The sequence below is a fragment of the Diuraphis noxia genome, unplaced genomic scaffold, assembly GCF_037042655.1.
Source record: "Diuraphis noxia isolate RWA-SAM2 unplaced genomic scaffold, SU_Dnox_SAM2 contig0001, whole genome shotgun sequence".
Lineage (NCBI taxonomy): Eukaryota > Metazoa > Arthropoda > Insecta > Hemiptera > Aphididae > Diuraphis > Diuraphis noxia.
Window position 1 is genome coordinate 22,961,999 of NW_028301711.1, and position 25,588 is coordinate 22,987,586.

The 25,588-nt window shown below is 30.0% G+C and overlaps 2 protein-coding genes and 2 pseudogenes across 3 annotated transcripts; 1 reads left to right on the plus strand and 3 right to left on the minus strand.

Annotated features, from left to right (window-relative positions):
- LOC107168272 (uncharacterized) lies at positions 1 to 25,365 on the plus strand. Of its 2 annotated transcripts, XM_089216122.1 has the most exons (15): positions 1 to 993; positions 1,055 to 1,315; positions 5,223 to 5,416; positions 10,371 to 10,555; positions 10,702 to 10,856; positions 11,505 to 11,653; positions 12,112 to 12,222; positions 12,331 to 12,525; positions 12,616 to 12,737; positions 12,798 to 12,904; positions 21,485 to 21,572; positions 22,733 to 22,883; positions 23,233 to 23,434; positions 23,508 to 23,654; positions 24,943 to 25,365. In XM_089216122.1, the coding sequence occupies exons 4-15, from the start codon at positions 10,381 to 10,383 to the stop codon at positions 25,039 to 25,041; spliced, it is 1,701 nt and encodes a 566-aa protein (XP_089072248.1). In that variant the 5' UTR covers positions 1 to 993; positions 1,055 to 1,315; positions 5,223 to 5,416; positions 10,371 to 10,380; the 3' UTR covers positions 25,042 to 25,365. The 2 variants fall into 2 exon arrangements, with proteins under 2 accessions (XP_089072248.1, XP_015373106.2); XM_015517620.2 differs by having other exon boundaries at positions 1 to 1,315; positions 10,702 to 10,835.
- Positions 2,707 to 4,184, minus strand: LOC107168263 (general transcription factor II-I repeat domain-containing protein 2A-like). Its single transcript, XM_089228767.1, has 4 exons — positions 4,040 to 4,184; positions 3,663 to 3,909; positions 3,332 to 3,557; positions 2,707 to 3,159 (listed from the first exon to the last, which is right to left on the minus strand). The coding sequence occupies exons 1-4, from the start codon at positions 4,182 to 4,184 to the stop codon at positions 2,707 to 2,709; spliced, it is 1,071 nt and encodes a 356-aa protein (XP_089084893.1).
- On the minus strand, positions 6,306 to 8,115 carry LOC149060345 (uncharacterized; annotated as a pseudogene).
- LOC149060346 (uncharacterized) lies at positions 13,128 to 15,436 on the minus strand (annotated as a pseudogene).
- Positions 25,366 to 25,588: the final 223 nt, after the last annotated feature.

A 25,588-nucleotide genomic window follows, 5' to 3' on the forward strand; every position in this document is an offset into this window, starting at 1 on the left:
ACACGCGTACTACATGGCAAATTATCGTTCACTAGATTCAATAGTGTGCTATTAGTTTTGATATTAGAGTGAATTGACCCATTATCAAACTTTTAGGTAAGAGCATTATCTGTGTTCTCGTGTTGGTTTTTTACGATATTTTGATTTTTAATTGAGTTATGAGCATGTTAAGTGTGGATATTTGTAAACTCACATAACTCATTTAAAAATTAAAATATCGTAAAAAACCAAGGTTAGGTTAGGTTTTATGAAAGATCGAATACGTACAGTGTTTCATTTGCTCCTATAATAGACTGCAATCGTGGTTATGTATATACCCGAGGTTAAAGCGTAATTGAAAATCGGCGTTTGGACGTAACGGATAATGTAGGCTACTGCCTACAAGCCTATTTTATACTACCTACCTATCTCGTAATAAGTTAGTTTTTTAATTCATCAAAAAATACAAACATTTAAAATCTAACTGTTATACTGCGAACATACGCATCGTCGTATTTTAAGATGTTAGGTATATTGTACTTTTAAAAATAGTATTTTTTCATTTCATCGGTAGATCTTTGAATTCGTTTCTTTATTTACATTGTCCTATAGTCATCTCGAATAACAATTAACCTTGAATTAAGATATCTTAGTTTGTGTAGTAGGTACCTAAGCTGCATAGGTATACTAAGCCAGACATACGCGAAAACCCAATACAGTGAAATCTCCACTAATGGACACCTCCCAATAGTGGACGTTTTTTGGAAATGGGAACACTTTCACTACCTTTCAATAGGAAAACCTCCGAATAGTGAACTCTCCGAATAACGGATATAATTTTAATAGGGAGTTTTTAAAATAATGATAAACCCCTAATCATTGTTTTAAAATAATACGTATTCAAATTCATGTGTAGTGTCGTAATAATGTAATTACGATAACAAACTTGTAATGGGACGATAAGATTACGATTAAGAATCTAGCGATATAAATGTTTTAGACGCCGTGTATTAGGTAGTCAAGCCCAAATCAAACCAGAAACTGTAAAAAAATACTTCTTGCGATGTGGTTTCAGACACCAAGCCGATGAACAATTAGGACAAACAATTGATACCGAAGAACAATCTGTAACTTAGCTCTCATCATATTGATCGAAAGCAGTGTTGAAGTAGAGACATATTTTGAATTAGACAAAATCATTTCCACTCACAACACCAATCTAATGGGCACCGATGAGCCTGAAAATGAAGAAGAAGATGAGTCTAAAGAAGCACAAACTTTAAAATATCAAATAGCAATAGCAAGTTTACAGGATGCTATATCTGCTGTAAAGAGCGTAAGTAATTTTATTTCATTAATAGAGGTAAATAGCAGTTCTATTTTTATTTCAGCTGTACCATTAGCGTATGATATTACTAATAAGATTGCACAGAGCTGGTAATTACAAAGCTCGCCAATTTTTTCAAACAAAAATAATTTAAAAATACATGTACCTACATAAGTATGATTTTGATTGTAAAAATATACTTTAAATAATAATAATAATAATTTATAAAAATATAAAAATTTAATAATTTACAATAAATAATAAGTAATAAACTAATAAAAATACTACATACATAGTACATTATTATAGAAATAAATTTCAAAAATGTATCCCCTCTGAATAGTGGAGACCTCCGAATAACGGACAACGTTTTGGTGACCGAGAGTGTCCACTATTCAGAGGTTTCACTGTATAATACCTGTGGTACAACCTATATGTCCATCTACACTCGTGATCTCTGACGCCGGTCGCCGAACGTCAAATATTGTTTTAAATGTGATCAAATGCCAAAATAGTGCAAACTTTAAGCTACCGATTTTTAATAAAGTTTTTTTTTTTTAAAGTAACTGTAGTATAATAAAATTATAGCATTAAAAGTAGCACACTAGGTATGTTTAAAAAATGTAGCGATATCAAGCTACCAAAAAAAACAACAGTACCTTAGTGTCCCGACCACTTATAATAGGTTCCTTGAGACTTGGATTGTATTTAATATGCTGCTTATACCATATTTTTTCAACTCCTATAAGTAACATCACACATTAATATACTTTCCAGCTCACGAAAAAGGATTTTTTTGTTCATCTATAGCAGAGGTCCTCACTAGAATTTCAGAGAGAACCAAATAGTTCATATCAAATTTTCCTTAGGGCCGCATACAAGTACAAATTGTACAGTTTAGTCAGGGCCTAAACCTAAACGGTATGGTTAATTACAAAATATATTTTTCTTATTGTTATAATACACTATGAAGTGGCGTTAAATAACTTACAAACAATATGATTATAACATAAGTTTATTACAAAAGTTTATTACATCAAAAAAATAAACATTTTGCATATAAAAAAAGTAGGGAAATGTCTTTTACTTAATTTCATGACTTGGCCTACTTGAATTTATTATTTCTTTGAAATCGAATGGCGAAATCTTTCACAACTCTCTAATATGGCATCTATTGTAGGCAAGTTGAGAAGAAACTGAAATTCTTAAAATGTTGTCAACGTTCTAACTTGTTAACCTGGATTTGTACTTGTTTTTTATGAACTTCAGCTTACTGAATGTAGATTCACAGACATACCTACGTAGATGCAAAAACACAAAATCTTCTGAGCACAGTCAATTAAGTTAGTAAATTTGTCCTGCTTTCCAGAACTCGTAGTGAGCTTTATTCTTCTTTTTTTTTATTCAAAAACACTTTTGATCTCCGTATCATGCTGAAGATCAATTAACTCATTTTTCAAATCCCTAGCTTCGTATCCAAAAACGGAAAGATGAGCTATATTTGCTGTTGTAATTGACCATGGGTTTTTCACCAAGCGAAATGGTTCTTGATACTTCCTGAAGTCACTAAACCTCAAAGACATTTCGTTCTGTAGATCTGTCAACAGCTTTATTAAATCAGAAACATCTTGACTTTCATCTGGATTTTCATCAAACAAAGTTTTAACAGAAGGAAAGCTAGAATAATCACTGTTTGACAATTCTTCGATATACATATTGAGTTTTTGTTCCTGTGAAAACACAATACTAATCATTTTTGTTACAATGTTATTGTAGTGTCCTTGCAATCGAGTCAGTGTTTCATTCATAATGCCCATTGTATCAGTGAGAAACGCGCTACTTTGAGCCACCAACTAAAATCATAATAATAATATAGTATATTATATAATAATTAATATTGTACTTTATTGTTTTTCTCTTTAATTATTCAATTTTTTGTATATTACTTTAACGATCGATTGTCTTTACTATTATCATGTATGTAATTGGGCCAGGCCCGTTTAAAATTTAAATAAATAAATAAACATCAGGGTAATCTTTTTCCTTTGTAGCTAAAAACAGAGTAATCTCATGACGAATACTGAAGAAACGTTCCAAAACTTTACCCTTACTCAACCATCTCACTTCTGCATGATAAAGCACGTCCCCGTATTGTGATATAAGTTCTTTCAAAAACTCTTGGAACGTTCTGCGGTTCAGTTCATTTGACCTTATAAAATTCCCGATCTTTACAACTTGTTTCATAACACAGCTGAAATTTTCACCAAATTTAACAGCTAAGCTTTCTTGATGAATAATACAACGAAAGCTTTATAAGTTATCGTTTTCCAAATGTTTTTTCAACAACTGAACGAACCCTATATTCTGGCCTAACATTGATGGGCAACCATCAGTACACACAGAAAAAACCTTTTTCAAATCAATGCTACGCTCGTTAAAAAAACTTACTATTGTGTTCAAATAATCAACACCTCGAGTTTGTCCAGTCATTGGAATCATGCCAAAAAAATTTTCTTTAACAACACAATCCTTGGATACATATTTAATGAACAATAGTAATTGAGAAATTGACGTTATGTCAGTTGGATGAGTCGAGTGCAAGACTAAAATATTTGCTTTGCTGAAGTTCGTCGGTAATGTTAAGTGCAATATTTGCTGCTAAGTCTTGTGACTATCTCATGCAAGTTAAGTGAGACAGCTGAAGTTTAGAAACTTAATCTAATATTTGCTTACTATTAGGTAAGTGTGAAAACAAAGTTTTACAAACGGTGACAACACACTCTTTTACAATTTCTGCATCAGAAAACGGCTTCATCTTTTGTGCTAAAATTTCTGTTACTTGGTAGGATGCTTTTGTAGTAAGCTCATTCTTGTTCATTGTATTAAAAAGGGTACAACGTTCTCAAGCAAATGACTTTTTCAATGATTGTAATTTTTCCTCTCTGGTCTTAGATTTTTTCGGGAATTTTTCTTCAAACTGCGAATGAATTGAAGTGTAGTGTTTGTTCAAATTATAAAGTTTGTTTCCATATACCGTTTCACGACATATCAAATATAGGGAAGTTTCTTTTTCCTTACCTTTTGTAAAAAAGAAATCTCCCTCCTACTCAGCTTGAAATGCACGGTTTTCATCCACAAGTTTTCGTTTCCGCTCTTTTGAGTACACTCCCGCCATATTTAATTACAAAATTCAATCACTGAACTAAGTGTTATGTTTGTAAAATAATTTGTTCAATTGATAAAGTTAGCCGCACTAAAATCACATTAATACTGGCTCAACTTATGCATGTTTGCACTGAGCTAGATAAAACTCCCCACTGATGACAAACAGTAAAGATAAAACTGACGACCGAGCAATCGTCGAGATCACATATTTCAATATTGTTGTTCGAGGCGTTCTGGAAATCACCAATAATAATAGACAATCATTTGATAATTGCCACTCGTACATTAACTTGTTGTATAAATATAAAATATATACTGGTACCTATTTATAAAATATTGACTATTTCTTCAAAAAAATATTTGTTTCAATAACTCTAAAATTTATGTAGGTATAACTACCCTTAACAGTCAGCGTGAGAGCTGCTAAAAAACGTTCCGAGGGCTGCGAGAGGATCGCTGATCTATAGAGATGCCATTAGTGACATATTATCATACCACAGAACATTCGTAAGAAATTTAAAAAAAATAATAAACATTGAAACTAAATGTATTAAATAAATTAACTTAAAAATTGCACTAAGAAAGTGTACATAGTTTGATGATAAGCAGTGGTTTAGCAAATTAAAAAGTTTCCAGAATCAAATTACAACTTTGAAATATTTCAAGTATTAATGCTTAATGCTTTAATGATTATATAATAATAATAATAATATAATATTCATACAACTAAATATTAATTATATTTTTTCAGATTATTATTGACTATACCTATCTATATTGAGTATATCAAATTATATTTACAAGTGGACCCATAGCCCATAGGCTACCATCCGTCCTTGTATTTAAAAATAAATCTCTAAAAATACTATTCATTACCTACCCGACTGGCTCCAGGAAAATTCAGAAAGTTTGGTACCTCTGACGACAACACCGACTCTGTCTTTAGTAAGGAAAATAATATTATATTTAAGTTATTATTTAAAAATATCTAGCACGGACAACGCTGGGTGGGATACATAGTATAAATAAATATTACTGTTTAGGACCCTTATAGGTACTTCTTAGTCCTCATATAGTAAGTACCAGGCCTTAGTCACTGTAAGATTTACTGTGGAAAAATTGAATCATAAACTTATTAACTTTAAATTTATAGGCCTATATTTTAAATATGGTCCCCAGGGTCACGTCGCTACATTATAAATTAAATTAAATATAGTAATATTATATTATCATATTATTAATATTATAAATTATTGAAAAATGTCAAAAGAAAATATTATAATATTTCATTCATAATAGAATGAGATGAGTACTGACACCAAAATGTAAATAATACGGGCTGACAAGATGGTTATTTTTTATCTTAAATAAAGACAGTTTTTAGTCTGTGTTTTACGCCATTTAGAACGAGTATTATGGACGCCTCCACAACTGTTTCGTTCGTATAATAATTAATCCGTAGTTTTAAGTTAATCACTATACTTAATTTGAATAATTAAATCAATAGAACATAGGTTAACATAATTAAACAGATTTAAATAACAGAGGCTCTTCCCGATGCTCTGACAGTACTACGCTGATTCTTACACGGACAGCGAGACACGGTAGGGGCTCGCTCGGGTTCAAAATTTTCCACTCAGCGAATTCCCCTAGACCGACCATGTGCGAGTGACCATGTGTCTCTGCCCGTTCACATTAACAAAATGCTTACTTACTGACAATGCAGACAGGGGTTCATAACATCCACCCCAGACTTCACAAGACATGGGGTTCCAATGATCATCATGTTTCATCTAATCCGTAGGTTTCTAATATTTTGAAAAGCTTATAGAACTTATAGGGAATGTGTAGGTTTTACACACTCTACATTCTGAGGTTCTGCTATTTCAGGTTTATACAGTCGAGGTAAATTACATTTGTACTTAATTAACATATATAGACTTATAATTAATATTGAGATTACAATAAAATTATGGTCTGGATTTACAAAGATTTTGGTATCGCTGTAAATTTTGTCAATTCCTTCAATTCTTTAGCATCCTGAGCCAGCTGATTAAAACTTTTAATATATTTTCCGGTATTGATTTGTTCTGGAATATGGCCGTTAGTTATTTCAGATAATTTGAATATAGTGTACAGACTATCATTTTCTGGAACTAAGTCTCTACGAATTTCTGATGAAGGACCCTAGATGGTGTTAAGATCAAATTTTCTGTATATAACACACAGTTATCGGAAATTTGAATTTCCCTATACCGGTGAGTAGAATACTACTAGATTTTTGTACGCAAGTCACTGTTACTGTTTGTGAAATGCAATAATACAACCAAGTGTTTTGCAAATAAAGTTTATGCCATTCGGCAGTATTAAGATTCATATATTTGAAATTACATGTTCCTGCTGTTTGATAAGGGGAATTGTACAAGAATACCTCACAATTCTCCTGATGTGTAGACTTACTAATAGCCTCAGGATTTACACATAATATAAACGAAAACAATGTTGTGCATCTTTCATACTGATTTTCTGTTAAACTAAAATGATATTAATTAATATCGTTTATCGCTAAATACTGAGTCTGAGGTTCAATGATTATTATGTTACCTTTATCGGCAGGTATCGGAAGTGGAATATTATGAAATAGGTTAAACCGAAGGTTTGACAATAAGGATACGGGTTACAAATACAAGATTCTGCTGAATATATACTATGCTTAACTCGGAGATTCTGAATAATTCGGGAATAGATAAGCGAGATTCAATTGTAGGAAGTTCTAGTGTAGAAGTTAATGTTAGTTGTATTTGTTTTAGTTATGAATCAATTCAGATGGAGGGTACACGTTTCTATGCATTAATTCATTTAATGCTGAACTCACAATAGAGTGGAAGTTTTAAGTTTCCCAAGTGAATTGGTTCAGAAAGATTGTTAATATTGCTGTGTGTCCAGAAAGGTAGTTTGTATTTCTAATTCGTTGATTGTTGCCGCAGAGCGTCTGTACTGTTTTTCTATTTCGTTTATGTTTTTTTGTAACTTATTAGTGTCTGTTAATAATTCATGCATGGTAGAATCAACATTATTTGCGACTAAAGACACTATTTGTATTTGTTCCTGTGATAGATGTACGTATCTATCACAGGAACGAGCAAGATTTTCGATATTTTTGTAAAAGAATTCGGCATCTTGATCAGAACAAACTCCAAAAAGACGTTAGCTAACCTTCCTATAGCACTGATTAATCCACGCGGCTGACGATTCAAATCTTCAGATGTTTTGTGATCTGAACTTAGGATTCGTAATACGGAGTTAAAATTTGATTCAATTTCCTGCATGAATAGAATCGTGGATTTCATGAAATCTGTACAAGTACTTCTTAACTCTAAATCTTCCCTCTATTTTAGCTGAATACAGATTTCGTCTGTCTGATTATGAATATTCTGGAGTAACTGATACTTCGTGTAATATGTAGTCATATTTACAAAAGTGACAAAATCCCAATTCGTGAAAGAGACACGAAGAGGACCCATAGCTTCAAAGTATAAGCCAGATGAGTTCTGTAAGGATGTAACTTGAAAATTTCCATCTTGAGAATCAGATATTCTATGACAGCCAATCACTGATATTCTGAAACATAATTTGGATTTCATTCATGAAATTTCTTTAAGAGGTTCTTATGCAATTTCACATGTTTATTTCTTTTTAATATGGTCAAATTCGGAGAGTCTGTATTAGCTTCCACCACTGTAAATGGTCCTAACCACTTAGGTGCTAATTTTCTTTTATTTGCTTTTTCCTGTACTATAACCTTATCTCCTTTGTTGAATTATCTGAAATTATCATCATTGTAACTAGCTTCAAAATTGCCTAAAGAGAAGTGAGATCAATAATGGCTAGTACCACATATTTCGACAGTTTTTGGTATTAACACTTAACAGCAACAAAATTATCTTCACTCATATTATTAGATTTGTAAGATTCAGTTTGACTATTTTCTTTAAATTTCTTAATTGTTTTTTTCCAGAAATTAAAACGTTTATAACTAATATAATAAGTTTCTGGCGACTGTATTTGCTACTAAAATCGTGACTAAATATCGTACAATATTTATAAACTGCACCTTGCAATATTCACCCATTCTCGAATAAACAACCGAAGTAAAACGTTTTATCCACAGGTACATATTGAAACTCCTTAATTTTTTTTTTAGATTTATAGTAAGTAACTGGAAATTTGTAATTTTCATCTGATATCCATTGATCAGGTAATAATTTAAATTTTATTTCATCATTTTTACGGATACTGTAGAAGCCAATATCATTTTCTACAAATATTTGCTCCGCATCCGATTTTAATACATTATTTTCGTTTATTTGCAAATCTGCGGGTGAATGATAATACATGATGGTGTATTTGTGGTAGAAGAATATAGGAACATTATCGGTCTAGAATAAAGTTTATGTATTAACGTTTTGGTAGTTAAATCGGACCCCTTGGATTCCCTCACTCAGATACGGCATTGAGTACAACTCATGTAAGAATTATCTTCAGTGCCGTTGACCGGAATTTAATATAATGAGGGAGGTTGGGTACTTAGGTTAGAAAAGTTGAAATTACGATAAAATAAACAATAAAAATATAAGATAATTTAAAGTATATGATGTATAATATCTACATTAACAATAAATTATAACGGGGATTTATATGAACAAATATAATATGATATTATTTATGTTATATTCTTATCGCAGCTCCGGGAAAATAGTTTGCAAGCCTGCTAAATTTGCACTTATTGATCTGATTCGGATGACCCTCGGCACGTCGTCGTCACATAATAATATATAATATTATATAGGAAGGTACTATGAAATGCGCGCGCAACACGTGGGTTTCCAAGGGAATGACGTGTACGCTCTCTATTGAATTTTGGTATTTAATATACATTTTGTGTGTGTATGTGTGTGTGACAAGACCATCCTCTGCAGGACTGTTCCGTCATTGTTGTTACCGTTTACTTTTCTTGCTTTTCCATGCCATAGGGTTGTTGTTGAGATTTGTGGTCAAACTATAATACTACTTTCGTTTTCAGTATTTCTGCCATGGTGCATGAAAAATCGTTTAATAGTTTATATTATATTAGTATATTATGATGATGTTATTTTTCTCATCATTATTGTACCTTGTATCTACTACCTAAATGTACTTAATGTATATACCTTATGAATATAGCCATGTAGACAATAATATTTATTTTAACTATCGTCTATTCTTACACATTGACGATTGCTTCGAATTCTCACCATTGTTCAGCGGTTGAGATGTTATTTAGAACGAAACAATACCTAGCTATAATTAGGTACCTATTTAATATATTAAGATATATGATACCTATACACATAAGACCATAATAAAATACATGTAATATGTATTATATTTATATTTGAATATAACTACTGCTTGATACGATTTTTCATACATATCTAGGGTTTTGTCAATTCCCATTTGGATTTAAACTTTAAAGGTAACTTTTTATTATTCTATACAATAGAAAATAAATAATAATATTAAACATTATAATATGATAAAATGGATACCTTTATCAACTTTATCTATACTAGATAATAATAAAGAGTTGTCTATATTATAAAATCAACTATTTTGTTTAAATACATATTTGATGTACCTATTTTTACTTGAATAATCTGTTTATTTTCTTAAAATTCTGACAACACTCGCATTAAAGTTGTCTAATGTCTATGTGTATCTTCTGTGCCTATAATTTATTTTTATATAACTTATATTAAAATATATTCCTAATAGATAGTAGATAACTTTAGCAATATTACTAGTTAGGTGCCTAAGGCAGGTGTTAGGCAATGGTATAAGTAAATTGTTTGTATTCCAGTTTCAAAACAATGGCTTCTACATCAGCTTCTGAAGTAATAATCAATGATATTCATGAAGAAACCGATATTTGGTCAGTAGGCAAATGTGTTATTTGTAACATGCAGTTGACTGGTGAGCCAAAAATTTTAAGTTGTTTGCATATCATTTGTAAAGATTGCATAGGAAAGAAAAACTCTATTTCAGGTAAATTTTCTTCATTTCATTACTTTCGTTAGATAAGAAATCATGTCCGATTCAATATCATGACATCAATTTATATTACCCATATGTTATTGAAATTTACATAATTTCAATATTATAATGAATTTTAAAATATTGTTAAATTATAGGCGTGGAATGCAAATGTCTATCAGTCACCAAAGGCAAACTGATTGACTATCCAATTGAATCAACAAATTTAAGTATCAGCAAAGAACATAACTTAAACGCAACTATGACTTATCCAATGTTGGAAGAATTTCCTGTATGTTCTTGTTGTAAAATTGTAAGATGTTTTTCAATACATAGGTACAAGAAAAAAAAGCTAAAATATTTTATATGGCCCTTGAGTTTATGTTAAATTCTTATGGATTTCTAATTTTACTACCAAAATCGTTTAAATAATATGTAATTTTTCTTAATTATATACTAAAATTAAATTGTTGGAGACTAACTAAAAATACAATAAATATATACAAATATTTCATGAGTTTACAGTAATATACCTAACTCTCCCTAGAAAAAGCCATAGTCCAACGTTTGAGAAGCAGAGTCTGTATTGTTATAAAGAGATAGGTAGCCAATATCATTGATTATAAAATATACTAAATAATAATTAATAATCAAAGTCAATACCTAGAGAGCATTGATATACCAATACATATGCATATTATGATACTATGATAGCATTAAGAAGTTCCTAAAAATGTCTTATATTGTTAAACTTAACTCTCTCTCTCACACACACAATATTAATATGTATAGAATTTAGATGGGTTATATATATGTACATGTAATATTTTTTTAATGGCATTGCTCCAAAAATTTACCTGTGTACGCCATCAACATCATGTAACTATTATCTTTGATAATAAATACTAAAGTATTATTATAAATGCTATAATATTTAATTTAATTGAATAATTTATTTTAGACAGGTGCAGATGTTTACTGTACTGAATGTTCAATATTGTCGTGTCAATTTTGTCATTTACACTCCCACCATAATCATAACTATAAAATTCTTGAAAAGTTTCGTAAAGAAATGAATTCAAATATTTTGCTGGAGAAATTCAAACTGGAGTATGATAAGTATTATATGTATAATAAAAAATAAAAATTATATATTAAGGCATTTATTTATTTATCTATATCTTATTTTTTTTCTGACAAATAGCCATAATATTAAAAATAACTTAAACTATGAATCATTGTTCATACAAATTCAACATTTTGGAATTATTATTAAATGTTAAGACTACCTACTTAATAAACTTAAGAGAAACTTACTTATTTAAGTATGATTAACAAAATATTTTTCCAGATTAAATCAATATTATAATCGAAATATATAATATGTAAAAATTTGATAATTTTATTTTATTACATAAGCGCTTTTATATTTATATATTCACTTAGGTTTATAAATCTGTATATATTATGATAAAGTTACATTTTTTAAATCAGAGGTCAATCATTTTATAAAAAAATATTGTTTTAAGATAGAAGATACGTTATAAACTAACAATAAATGTTTTCAGATTGAATAACAAAAATCTAGATTTGTCGTTAGAAGAAACAAAAAAGCAAATTGAAAATCTGGAAATTAAAAAAAGTGGTATCCATGAAGAAATTGATAAAGAAACAGAAATGTAATATTTGACACACCTATCTATATTATTTTAAACTCAATTTAAATTAAATACGGTCATGTAAGTAGTATTTAAACATTTTTTTTTTTTTTTTTTAACTTTTTTCAGGTTGCATAAAGAAATAAGTAACCGAGCATTAGAGCTAAAATATTTAGTTGACAATTGTTTTATAGATACGATTGGTGAAACTTATAAGAATGAGCAAACACTTAAGAATTTACAAAATAAAAATAATTATTATATTGAAATAACAAAATCTGTTTTGAATCATAATAATTTAGTTGACATTTTAAATGTTTCAAGGTATGTTATACTTGAGTGGAATACATAATAATATTATATACAATATCAGTATACAATACCTATTTCACTAATTTAATTAATTTTTTTCAGAGTTGTTTTGACTCAGCTAGAAAATGTTAACAATAATACCATAAATATATATGAGGTGATTTCAAAGTTGGGAATTGATTTGCAAAATAATTTTGATGAAACTATGGACAATTGCATTTCTAGTAATTTTATATGTTATAAAAACCAAACTGAAATTTACTAATGCAAAAATTATTTTTTAGCCATCAAAGAAATTGGAAATATCATTGCATTGCCAGTTTTCAGTTTATCAAAAACTAACGACATAAATACATCAAATAATGTTTGCCAAACTATTGTAAATCCGCAGGTGAGTTATATAAATTAGAAAACTGACAATTTGTGAACAACTTTTATTATTTATTACTTGTCAATCCGTCCATAATTTTAATCAAAATAGATTTTTTTTATTTGAAACTTTATTATAAGACCGTCCTAGCCTAGGCTATCTACATGATATGCTGATTTATTTTGATGTTATACATTATTGAGTTTTGACTATTTTAACTCTTCCATCTTTTGCAGTATTCAATCTAATGAATGGTTTGCAACAACTTCCATGTTTCTTTATCACTAGCTTTCCTCTTTAACTCTTGATAAGAATTAAATCCTTGATCTTCTATTATTTGACTATGTATTGCAATCTTGGTCTTCTTCTATGATTTTTTCCATCGGTTACTCCTTCTAAGATAAGTAATAGCAGCACATCATGCCTTAAATCTGACCTATTAATTCATTTTACTTTTTCTGTATACTCTTCCACATTGATTTTCTCTCGTATACCACCCTTTTTAAAACTTCTTCATTAGTGAATATCAGTCCCACTTATTGTTTCTATCCTTCTGTAGCACCACATTTCGAATGCCTCTATTCTTTTCATTTTTTCTCTTGCAACAGTCCATGTTTCACATCCATATAACATTATACTTTAGATCAGGGGTCTTCAACCTTTTTATGCAGCGGACATATTATTTTTTTAAATATTGCAGTCCGCATTCGTAGTAAAAACATGTATTTTATATAAAAATTCAGTTTTATTATTACAATTTTTAAAATTAGGTAGTAAGCAGCAGAACACTTGTAGCTCCTTTACTTTAAAAATTACAGTGAATCGACCTATTACGAAATTTGATGGTAAGAACTTTATCTGTGTTTGTACGTTGGTTTTTTACGATAATTCAATTTTGAAGTGAGTTATGAGCATTTTTAATGTACTGTATATGCTCATAACTCACTTAAAAATTGAATTATCGTAAAAAACCAACGTACAAACACAGATAAAGTTCTTACCATCAAGTTTCGTAATAGGTCGATTCACTGTAATTTTTAAACTAAAAGAGCTACAAGTGTTCTGCTGAGCGTAAATTTGGTATATTACGCACTGGTAAGACGGAGACAACAAATTCCACTGTTACGTACTCTTAAAGGCCACCCTCTTTTAATAATAAAAGTTAACTCAGATATGGGGTGATTATTAAAAACAAAAACATTTTCAATACAAATATATAATATATTACGGCAAATTAATTAATAAACATTTAGAAAAAAATTTTCTAGTTTTCTTCGTGAATTTTGTTTTGCAAATGTATTTATAATGTCATTAAAGCTCATAGGTCCATCCATGGTAAGTGTAGATTCAATCGACAAGATTGCTAACCTATTAAGACGATTATCAGTCATTCTCGATCTCAAATAAGATTTAACCCTTTTTAATGTGGAAAATGATCTCTCGGCTGAACAATTGGATGTTGGACAGCATAAATACATCCTTAATGATATACCTACGTAAGAAAACAGTTCTTGAAGTTTTTCATTTCTGATCATTTTACAAATATCCATTACAGTTTTAGGCCCTATGTTTTCAGTTAAGCTCATTAAATAGCTTCTAAATTGTATACACTCGTTAGCAAATGAAGACAAAAGATCATTTGTGTATATATTTTGAAGTATTTCTGCTTTTTTACAAACATTTGATTGTGATAATTTTATTATTTGAAATAAATAGTTAAATTTTTTATTGGCTTCATCATAACAGAATTTTCTTCTTTCTAGTTCAGAATGTAGATAGTCAATAATAGCGTGATAAATATTAATCCTTAAAGAGTCTCAAATTTAAAAATTTATTTCTCCTTCTCTTTTTCACCTGTAGTTAATTTTCTTTTTCTTTTGCATATTTCTTGATATGGTTTGTGTCCCAATTTATTAATTGCTCTCTCTTCATAGATATCAAACATACTCCTTAAATCTAATACATATACGATTCGTATAAACATACCACTGTTTCTAAATCAATCTCAACTGACTGCAATTGTTTACTAGTTTTGTTGAATCTTTCTAGTATATCACCCAAAAATGTGGCCATAATAACTGTTTTAAGATAGTATAATTTTAAATATAGTCCATAAGCTTCTGATCTTGTGACTGATTTTTCTGATTTATAATTTTTGATAAAGGACAGTGCATTAATTATTTCATTCCAATTTTTGTTTAAACTAATACTTGCATCAGATCTTGCTGACCACCTGGTATCTAACTTGAGTATTACGCATGGCAGGCTATCAGTAATCAATTTTGTGTAGTTGGTACATAGTATGATGAAGTAGGTCTATGATTTTGACATGATAATAATATAAACATTTTCGTGACAATGATATAAAATAACTATTTTACGATTTTTTACCATGATTTGGTATCTTCCTACATCTTCTGGCATTTTTAATGTATACCTTTTTCTTGGATGATGATAGAAGAATGTATTCGTTATTATCAGGTCATGTTTTGCGCAAAATTCTACCAGTCTATCTTCACGATCATTCCTTTTTCCTAAACCATATTTTCCCATAATGTTTCTTTCTCCTTTTCTTTCTCTTACTATTGAGTTCCAGTCTCACATGATCAGATTTTCTTCTCCTTTGATTGTTTCAATAGCTTTCTTCATTTGTTCGTATACTTCTTTTACTTGGCTATCATTACTGTTGGAGGTTGACATATAGACTTGTACTATAATTGTGTCTTTTGGTTTGGTTTCTAATTTGACAAGAATAATCCTTTCACTGACTGCACTTAACTTTTCCCTTTATTTCTAATGTGTTTTCAGCAGATGTACCCGAGTATACAAATCTATAATCTCCAATTCATATATCTCCCGCTTCAAGCCATCTACTTCTGAAATTCCCTGGATATCAATGTTCTTCCTTGTCATTTTTATTTTTAGATTGCCCAGTTACCACATTGTAGTAGGGTTCGCACATTCCAGGTCTTTTTTTTCTATCTTGTTTACTTTGACCATTCTTACGCCTTTAGTAGTCCCTACCCTGAGATGCGAACGGAGGACTATTATACCTCCGAAATCTTCTACTTAAGAAAACTTCATGTTCATTTCTTTTAATAAGGAATTTTAATCTGTTTATTTCCTATTTGTCTTTCGTACCACAGTGTAATCAAAGGGTATATGGCTGCTATATCTGCTGTTTATTAGGTATTTGATGTGTAGCTGTTTCTACCTCTAGGAAGTAGGAGGTTGTCTGCTCCTATACTCAATACTGTAGGAGCTGCAGCCTTCCTACAAGTCTAATGTTTTGCCTTTTACGACAGACAAAGACAACTGGTGGTCTATTCTAATCTCAACCACTAGAGGTGACTATTTTAACACGATAAAACAATAATAATAATGTATGGTAAATAGATATAAATAAAAATATTTAGCGCACAAATATAATTATTATAATAATAAGAAAATAATAGTTAATAAGTATGTGTTAACATAATGGAAGTAAGAAGTTTATCTGAACAGACAAATGGCAGCTAACCAAGAAGATCGCGAGGACGACATCGTTGTAGTTGACGTTGAGGTAGTTGTGTATGTAAATTGTAGCACATTGAACCGGTTGAGCTGAGCATTGAGCTGTGGAAAAGTGCTAACAAGTATTATTTTGGTTTATTAACTTCCTTAAATCAAAAAAATCTATCCTACGAGTCAAAGAAAATCCTATACATCAGTTACCTTAGGGCTTAGACCGAAGTTGGCAGTTTTGGATCTCAATGATCCTTTAAGTTGTATATGATAATGAAGATGAAATATTCTTAGTACTTACAATCAGCAAACTTATCGTTATATTTATCAGAAACATAACATTTAATCTTCGTCACCACATCATTGCATGACCTAATTAATGGTATAGGTTATGAATATATTAAAATTGGAACCCTACTGGCTACTAATTAATAAATAGAAAATACCCAATAGACAGGAACGGCAGTCAGTATAATGCACCTAACAGCATGCATCAAAGAATTAATGCGAGAATCGTATTAATGTATTTGCAGTGAAACTCTTGATGTCTAGCATAATTATTGTAGAGATTATACTCCGGCCTAGGAGAGAGCGACCTTATTTCGCGCATCGATACTGACGCTCGCGACGTCTGCCAGCCGAATTTTCTCCCACCATGGTGCCATTCCACTACACGGTAACGTGTATACAGCTGCTTAAAAAACGCAGCTAATTAATTGTGTTGCCGGCCGGCGCAGCATAACATATTATAACCCGTAATTATTTTTATATACATAATAATATATTCTTATTGTTCTTAAAGGAACAGATCGTATAAACCGTATATATATTAATAAAAAAAATGGCATTACCATATTATTATACCTGCTTGTTTATAAATATACACACATACATATATATTCAATATTTTTTTATTAAACATCATGGGTATACATATAATAATATAACTTATACTAAAAAAAAAGACAAAATACAGCTGCACAGAACAAATAATAATCATAATAATAATAAATTAACAAATTAAACATGATAATTTACAAAGATATTGTTATAATAATGTTAAAATTCGTTAATCACTGTTTTCTGAATCAGAAGTCGTCAATCCAGTAATAGTTAACGCGTGCGATTGTTCTTGTTCGTCCAGTATCTCATCAGAAATATAGTCTATCTGCCAAAATTTGTCCTCTTCCTTAATAGTGTGTGAAACAAAATTGGACCACATTTCAGGTGTCACTTTGTCTATACCGTCGTTTAATAATTGCCGAACGTAATTTATCTTAAATGTTGTGTTATTTTTTTTCACATGTCCTTTTACAACCGACCATGCCAACTCAATGGAGTTGAGTTCGTAGTGGTATGGAAGTAGACGTTGTACAAATTTGTTTTGTTTTTTGGCCTTTTCGTTAACCACGTACAAATCATATTTGTGTTTAATTTCTCGGACAATTTTTAACAACTCAAATTTTATCATTGACGTGTTAGTCTTTACGCCTTTGGATTCAAGCCTTTTAATTATGGCAGCTTTTTTCCATAGAGAGGTTGGTGATTTTTCTGTTTTCGTTGAATGGTACGGTGCATTATTCATGACTATTACGGAGTTATCTTTCAATAAAGGTAAAACGCCACAGAACCATTCGAAAAATGTATCGCCGTTAATTTTGTCGTGATAGTCAGATGTGTTTTTGTTGGATTCAAAACACAAAAGACCACCTGCTACGAAAGCTTCGGCCGACCCTATGTGAACAACAATAACTACATTATAAATATATATTTAAATGTTTACCTGTCCACAGTGATTTTTTTTTGGTGGAGTTACATATTTCTCCATGTTGATGGCAAAAAAAATACTTCGAAGAACACGAAAAATACGTTATAACTTGTCGTATTAAACGCTTCTAATGAAAACGAATTTAGTAATTGTTCACGGCAGCTGACGATCGTTATGGTGTGGTGTGTGGAAAGGGGAACCGATGTGCAGCGACGGACGCGTTCTCGCGGTCGCTCTCTCCTGGGCCGGAGTATAAGTAGTTATAGAAAACGGACTGAAGATAGAACCTGTCCTTAGTATAGACTAACATATAATCTCAGACTAAACGTAATGACTGTCTTATTGGACTCTCAGCGAAAGGACTAATTCTCTAATTGACCTCAAACCTAACCTGATGTATACTCGTAATAGATAGAAACAAATGTGTTTATTGCACTCACACGCTGGTTGATGGGGCCAATATACATTTTTAAGGGATTTCAATGCATATATCCTCAATCTTTATTCAATTATTCGATTATACTTAGACGATTAACCCTATTATATTTTGATAATGAATTGTATGTGGCAGGAATTATGATTGTCGATATGATCTTATTGGTTGAATACAAAAATAAAATAAAAGAGTGGTTTGGTGAGGCGCGATCGTACGCTCAATATGTGGAAACGTACTGAGAGTACGTATCGGCCGCAGTTGCTAGCTCCCGAGAGGACCACCCAGGATATTTAGCAACATATCCTTGCCACACATACAGAACCACGTGTTACAACCCTACTAACTCAAAAAGCTATAAACATAAATATTAAAAATAACCCCTACCGTACCACCCCATACACAATAGCCTAAGTTGCCGGAGCCCCCTCCCACCGCCAAATAAAAAAATAAAATAAAATAAATGAAATGAAATGAAAAGAAAAGACTTAATTATTCATTCAATTAATTCATGATAAAACAAATAATGTTGAGAGAAGTTAGAATTACGTTAGAATTATATCAAGTTCTAAATTCAACCCACAGGTGAATTATTCATATCGGTCGAATTATTTCACTTTAGCAGGTACACCGACTCCAATTTATTAGGTAACTGAGGTACATTAACACCAAAATATACTTATATGTTATTTTTTTCCCTAAGAAAAACCAGGTTATACTGATAAACGTGGATGTTTTATAGACTCAAAACTATCTGTTTACATTTTCAATAAAAAGCATATAGGTTAGGTTTATTTACTCTTCTTATTCCTGGCTTCATAACTCTTAAAGAGTTTTTGTCGCCTCTGCCATCTAATTTCACTTTTCACAATTATTTACCTACTTTTTACTCTTAATTATCCCTAACTTTTCTGGGTCTTACATTATTATTCCATCTACTCATTGTTTTTTGGACGACCTCTTTATATTTTTCTGGTTGGCTTCTCATCTAATACAGCCTTAGGTTCTCTGAGCTTAACGGCTGGCTTTGTCACATCATCCTCAAACATGTAGTTATTGGTACTTTCATAAATTTACTATTTTCAGTACTTCTGTTTATTCGTGGATCTCTTTATTTCTTTTTTTACCCCCCAAAACTCGAATCTTCATCACATATTGGACCACATATATTTATCAGAATTTTGTTCTCAAATGATATCCGATTTGCTCAATTCGACTTGTATGAGACCATACTTCACATTCATAAGTTAGAGTTGATTTTATTGTTACCATGTATAGATGCACTTTAGTTTTAGAAAATAATTTAGATTTGAGGTATTTAGTTAGAGAAAATTATGCTTTTTTGTGTTGATGATTCAGTTACTTAATTCTATTAACCGGTCATTTTTTTTGCCTTGTATCCTAGGTATGTAAATTGTTCAACTTTTTCAAAAATATGTTCTTGTATTTATACATTGCTACCTAGTATTAGCTTTATTACTTTGGTTTTAGTGTCATTTACCATCAATCCAATGACTTTTGCTTCGTTGATAAGAATTAAGCGTTTTGGATAATACTCTCCTTGTCCTTACCAACTATATTTAAATCATGCAAAGCCTTATGTAGGTACTCATTTCGTTTTTGTTTGCACCGATATTGATACCATGGTTATTATTTTGCAGAAAACGTACAGCTTTCTCTTGTATGATATTAAACAATAGAATTGGCAGGATATAACCTTTTTTTAGGCCTGTAATTACTAAAAATTATTTGATTGAGTTGATAATTTGATTCTTACCTGGTGTTTTATACCATTTAAACATAATTTTGTTTGTGAGATGAGCTTACTTGGAAATCCTAATTCATACATTATGTTATAGTATTATAGAACAGGGATTGCCAATATTATGGTCAGTTGTAACAGTACACATCCATGGTGGTGACCTGTTGAATATTGTTATTGGTTAACACATAATAGAGAAATGTGCAGATGTGAAGTTAAAAATGATAAGTGTGTGGTTTTAAATGACTGAATTTACTCTATTGATTGTTTAAATTACTACATTCAATAGGGCCACTAACATTAACTGTTATCGTGTTGTGATATTTTTTAATATCGTGTAATCACCAAGTTGCAACTAAATATACCAAAAATTGGTTACCAGTTATAGCAATAGTTACTAGTTACCACGCTCATGCATGGCACGATATATAAAATAGCTGCGAACCTGGCTTGGCGGTTAAAATTTGAATTAATAATTTATTTACATGGGATATTTGTCATGAAATATTTTATCGAAGATATTTTGGTTTAGAGATCTTTATATGAGATATTTTGACATATAATCATTGAAAATCCTTTTATCTGCTATATATGCTGAATTGCTGAGTTTTACAAAGATAACAGTACGTCCATTAGCAGAGCCGGTTAACTTTTTCAGCGCCTAGTACAATTATTTTTTGGTAGCCCTTTACTCTCTTTTTAAAAATATAACCAGGCCCCCCTAATTTTGGCGCCGTATTTCTGTGCCGTCACATATATCGATCGTATCTAAAGCCGGCCTTGTCTATCAGTATTTTTCACCATTTTACCTACACGGCCATGTTGTTTTTACTTTTTATGATTATTAAAATTATGTAAGTCATTTTGACAGTTTATTGTTTGTAAAAATAAAAAATGACCGTATCCAATCATTTTCACAAAATAATAGGTAAATCGTTCCCAATCGTGCTTTACCGGAGTATAGTTAGTACAGTAGCCAGTAGGTACGTACTAACTATAATTATCCTATCTCCTATTCGAAATTATGCAAAACTAATAATTCAAATCGTGTATTAAGTTATCTTATCAAATATCGTACAAGTATTTTATAAAAATTACCAATTATTATAATTATTTACATTCAATTGTTTTTAGACACAGTCCATGCATCCTAAGTTAAAATGTCCAGTTCAGTTTCTAGAGGAAAACGACGAAGTAAATACCAGTGGTTATTTCAATATGGGTAATACAATTAATATTGTTATAAACGGTAGTTTTATATCTATATGATAATACTTAAATAACTTATAATGAATTTTCAGTTTTCATGAAAAAAATTTTTACTTCGGTGATTAAGAGGATTAAGATCACACCCGCATGTGTTGTCTCGGTCTTACGCACGTACTTCACAGCAAATTTTCGTTCACTAGTTTCAATAGTGTGCTGTTAGTTTTGATATTAGAGTTAATTGACCCATTATCAAACTTTTAATTAAGACCAATATCTGTGTTCTCTGTGTTTCTTATGATATTTTAATTTTTGAATGAATTAGGTGCATTTTCAAATATTTATACTTTACATACTCATAACTCATTTAAAAATTAAAATATCGTAAAAAAACAACGAGAGAACACAGATAATGGTCTTACTTAAAAATTTAATAATGGGTCAATTCATTTTAATATCAAAACTAACAATACACTTTTGGAACTAGTGAACGAAAATGTGCCGTGTAGTACGTCGTACATGTGTAACACAACACATGTGGGTGCAAGTGCGACGTCCTCCTAATGTTTAGCAGGGCTCAGACTTCAATGTGTTTGCATTTTTTTTTTTTTTTTTTTTGAAATATCTTACATAATACTTTCAAAGCTGCAAATGTGTTTCAAGTACTTACTCCATGTTCTAACAACTTTTTTTGAATTTTAAATTTGAATACTTTTTAAGGTATTTTTCAACTTTTTTAATGCATTTTAAAATATTTTGGACATGTCTTACCTAATTGAAATATAAGTACTACAACTGCATAGCACGTTGTATAAATTATTTTCATTTTGAACATAGCTCAAGTAATGCGGTTTTAAATTAGACAAAGCTGAAATTTAACATTAGGTATGGCAATCTTCCAATTAGCCGAATTGATTGCTTACAAGAAACAAAAATTTCTTATCGAGCGTTAATATTGTATCGGTGGTTCGTGTAGCTGACAGTCGGACGCTTTAGTCTTGTTTTAATTAATAATCCATTTTTTATATTTCTAAGACATTTTTAAAGTCTAAATGTCATGAATGGATTTATTGAAAGAACATTTTCTGGTATTTTTAAGGGCATTTATATTCGAGCCCAAATGATAAATTATTGATGATAGTACTAAGTTATTATTTACTTTATTTTTGCTTTTAGACACTGGAAATGTAGACAGTGAACCATTAAATTACGTAGAATGTTCTTGCTGTCGTCAATCAGCTAAACAATTAGTTAAATGCGTTAATTGTAAAAGAAGCTATCATAATCATTGCCATATACCTTTGATTCCCGAGAATATTCTTCTTAAGTAATTCAAATTTTTAAACTTTATTTCATTAATATAAACAATGGCGTATTTTCAATTTATTTTTTTTTGTGTGGGGGAGAGTAATAAATAAGTATCAGCTTATAATAAACTTAATAATTACGTAGATTGTCTACTATAATTGACGGTGTACTAATAAATAGTATTAACATCGTTATCTCATCGTCTACCGTGACCTTGTGACCAAAAATAACCAAAAGTTAAACTTTTTTGTCTTCTGGGGAGGGTTAAAACCAAAATACGCCACTGAATATATATATTACTAATACATTAGAATCTCTTATAACATTATTTTAAATTATGATTAAATAATGGCTGACTTTGTTTATAGATGTGGTTCGTTCCCATTTTGGAGATGTACAATGTGTGAATATCCTAAAATGTTTTCCAAGGTTCTGAAAGATCTGAAATCTTCCACATATAGTACATCAATTGGTGAACCAGGACGTAAAATTATTGAGCGAATACTAATGGAATTATTCTGTCAAAATGTTGATAGTGTTCATTTTAGAGACTGTCCCAATAAGATTATCGTAAGTTAAATCAATACATAGATAAATAGTAAATTTTAAAATTGAATATAAATACATTATTACTCTAATATAGTATCCATCGTTTTACGAAAAAATTTGTGATCCAACGTCATTGAATATTATTAAGAACCGTTTAGAATCGAATAAATATTATACAACACTCTTTCAAGTTATTAATGATTTAAAACAAATATTTTTGAATGTATTGATGTTTTATCATGTAAGTATTTAAATGTAAATACTATATATATTTAGTCTGTTAGTCTGCACTATATTTGATACAAACAATTTTAGAATCTCTCTTGCTGTTAATAATTATAATATATCAAAGATTGAAAATCATATGTAATTATGAATTATTATTCATGAATATTGAATACTTAAAACAGCTACTTTAAGGGGGATTCAATCTATTTGTAAGGAATTTTAAGTTGGGGAATTATAAAGAGCATTATTGCGGTGTTGTGTAAATGTGTGCTTAGTGAGTTATCAAAATAACATCATAATAATATGATATATTATTTTGTCTGTATGACTTAAGTGTAAAAGAATTAAGAAATTGCTGAGCTCCCATCTACATGATGCATAACGAAATCCATTATATGCTAACAAATATTAGTAATCATATAAATATATATTTAGATTCCTATGCATATAATATATATTATTTTTTTGTCAACAAGTATGAACCTTTTGACAGTTGTATTAACTAGCCAAGTTATTTTATACAATATTTAAAAGCCTATTTGTATTTTTCGTGAAACTTACTTGAAATCAACTTTATTCCATTTTTAACTATTTTTTTTTTAAATTCAATACTATTAAAAATAATTCAAAATTTGGACGTCAAAACACTTTTTGTTTTCTCTCTCTTTTGGTGGAAAACACAACTGAGATCAAATTTAAAACTTTAAATTTCCATGATATGTGAGCACTAAAAAAACTAAACACTAAAAATTTGTTAACTTGTAGAACATTTGTGTTCTTTACTTCCCAATTTAAGATATCGTTAAAAATTTATAAACTTGTTCATTATGGACAGGGGGCAATTTCTTAGCTGTCCTCCCTCCACCACTCTGCTACGTGACACCATGGGATTGATTTTATCGTTCTGAACCATACCCATTATTTGGCGTGCAAGAAGTCTAGTTGTTAAGTTGCACTTATTATAGGTATATAATAATAATAATAATAATACTCATCATAGTACCTACCTGATATACTGCTTGTATTTTTCCGTGATCCTTAGTACTTAGATGGTCTACCAAAGTGACCAAGTTGCACATAAATTTATTTTCTCTTGAAGTCTCCAACTTGTTTAAACATGGTTTTCGACTTTTAACACTTTTTAGTTTTTATATAGCTACCTACAATAAAAGCAGGGGATATGCGTCGGCACAAAGCATTTGATCTTCCATAGGAATATGATATATTATAGTATATACATTTTATTATATACAACAGATATATTTATAGCACTTCTAATATAAAATTTATGTATTTTTCAGCCAAGTGATGGATATTATGTTTCAGCTAGTAGGCTTCTAGCTTATTTAAATTCAATGATTGACTGTTGGGTACCAGAAGTTAATACCAAAAGAAAATGATAACTCATACACAATTTAATGAATTTTAATCAAAAACGTATATGATCATGAACAAAATCCGGTTTTATTGGTATTTTAATTTTAAGTTTTGACTACCCATCACATAAAAACAACTTGTCTCACAGATATTTGATTATGATTGTAAGAATATAGTAATGGCTGAATTGATTATTTAAATACGATATAGGTAATTTTTTTTACATTTTCATTTTTAACAACAAAGATCTGATAAAAAAAAAAAATTATACAAATTAAATGGATGACAAAAGTCGTGTAAATTGTAATATAGATAATAAATAATTTAAGAAAAATATCTGTCATGAAATTCCCTACAATTATAATATGAAAAAAAGTAATTATCTTTTAAATTTTATATTAATTTTCTCCAAAAAATTTATTAATATTTAAAAAATTTGCTACTTGACTTTGTTAAATAATTTTAACATAAAAATTGTATAATTAGATTAACAAATTGGCACTTTTTAGAACCCCCCAAAAAATTTAAATCCAATTTTAATATTTTTATTTTCAGTTTCAAGTAGTAAAA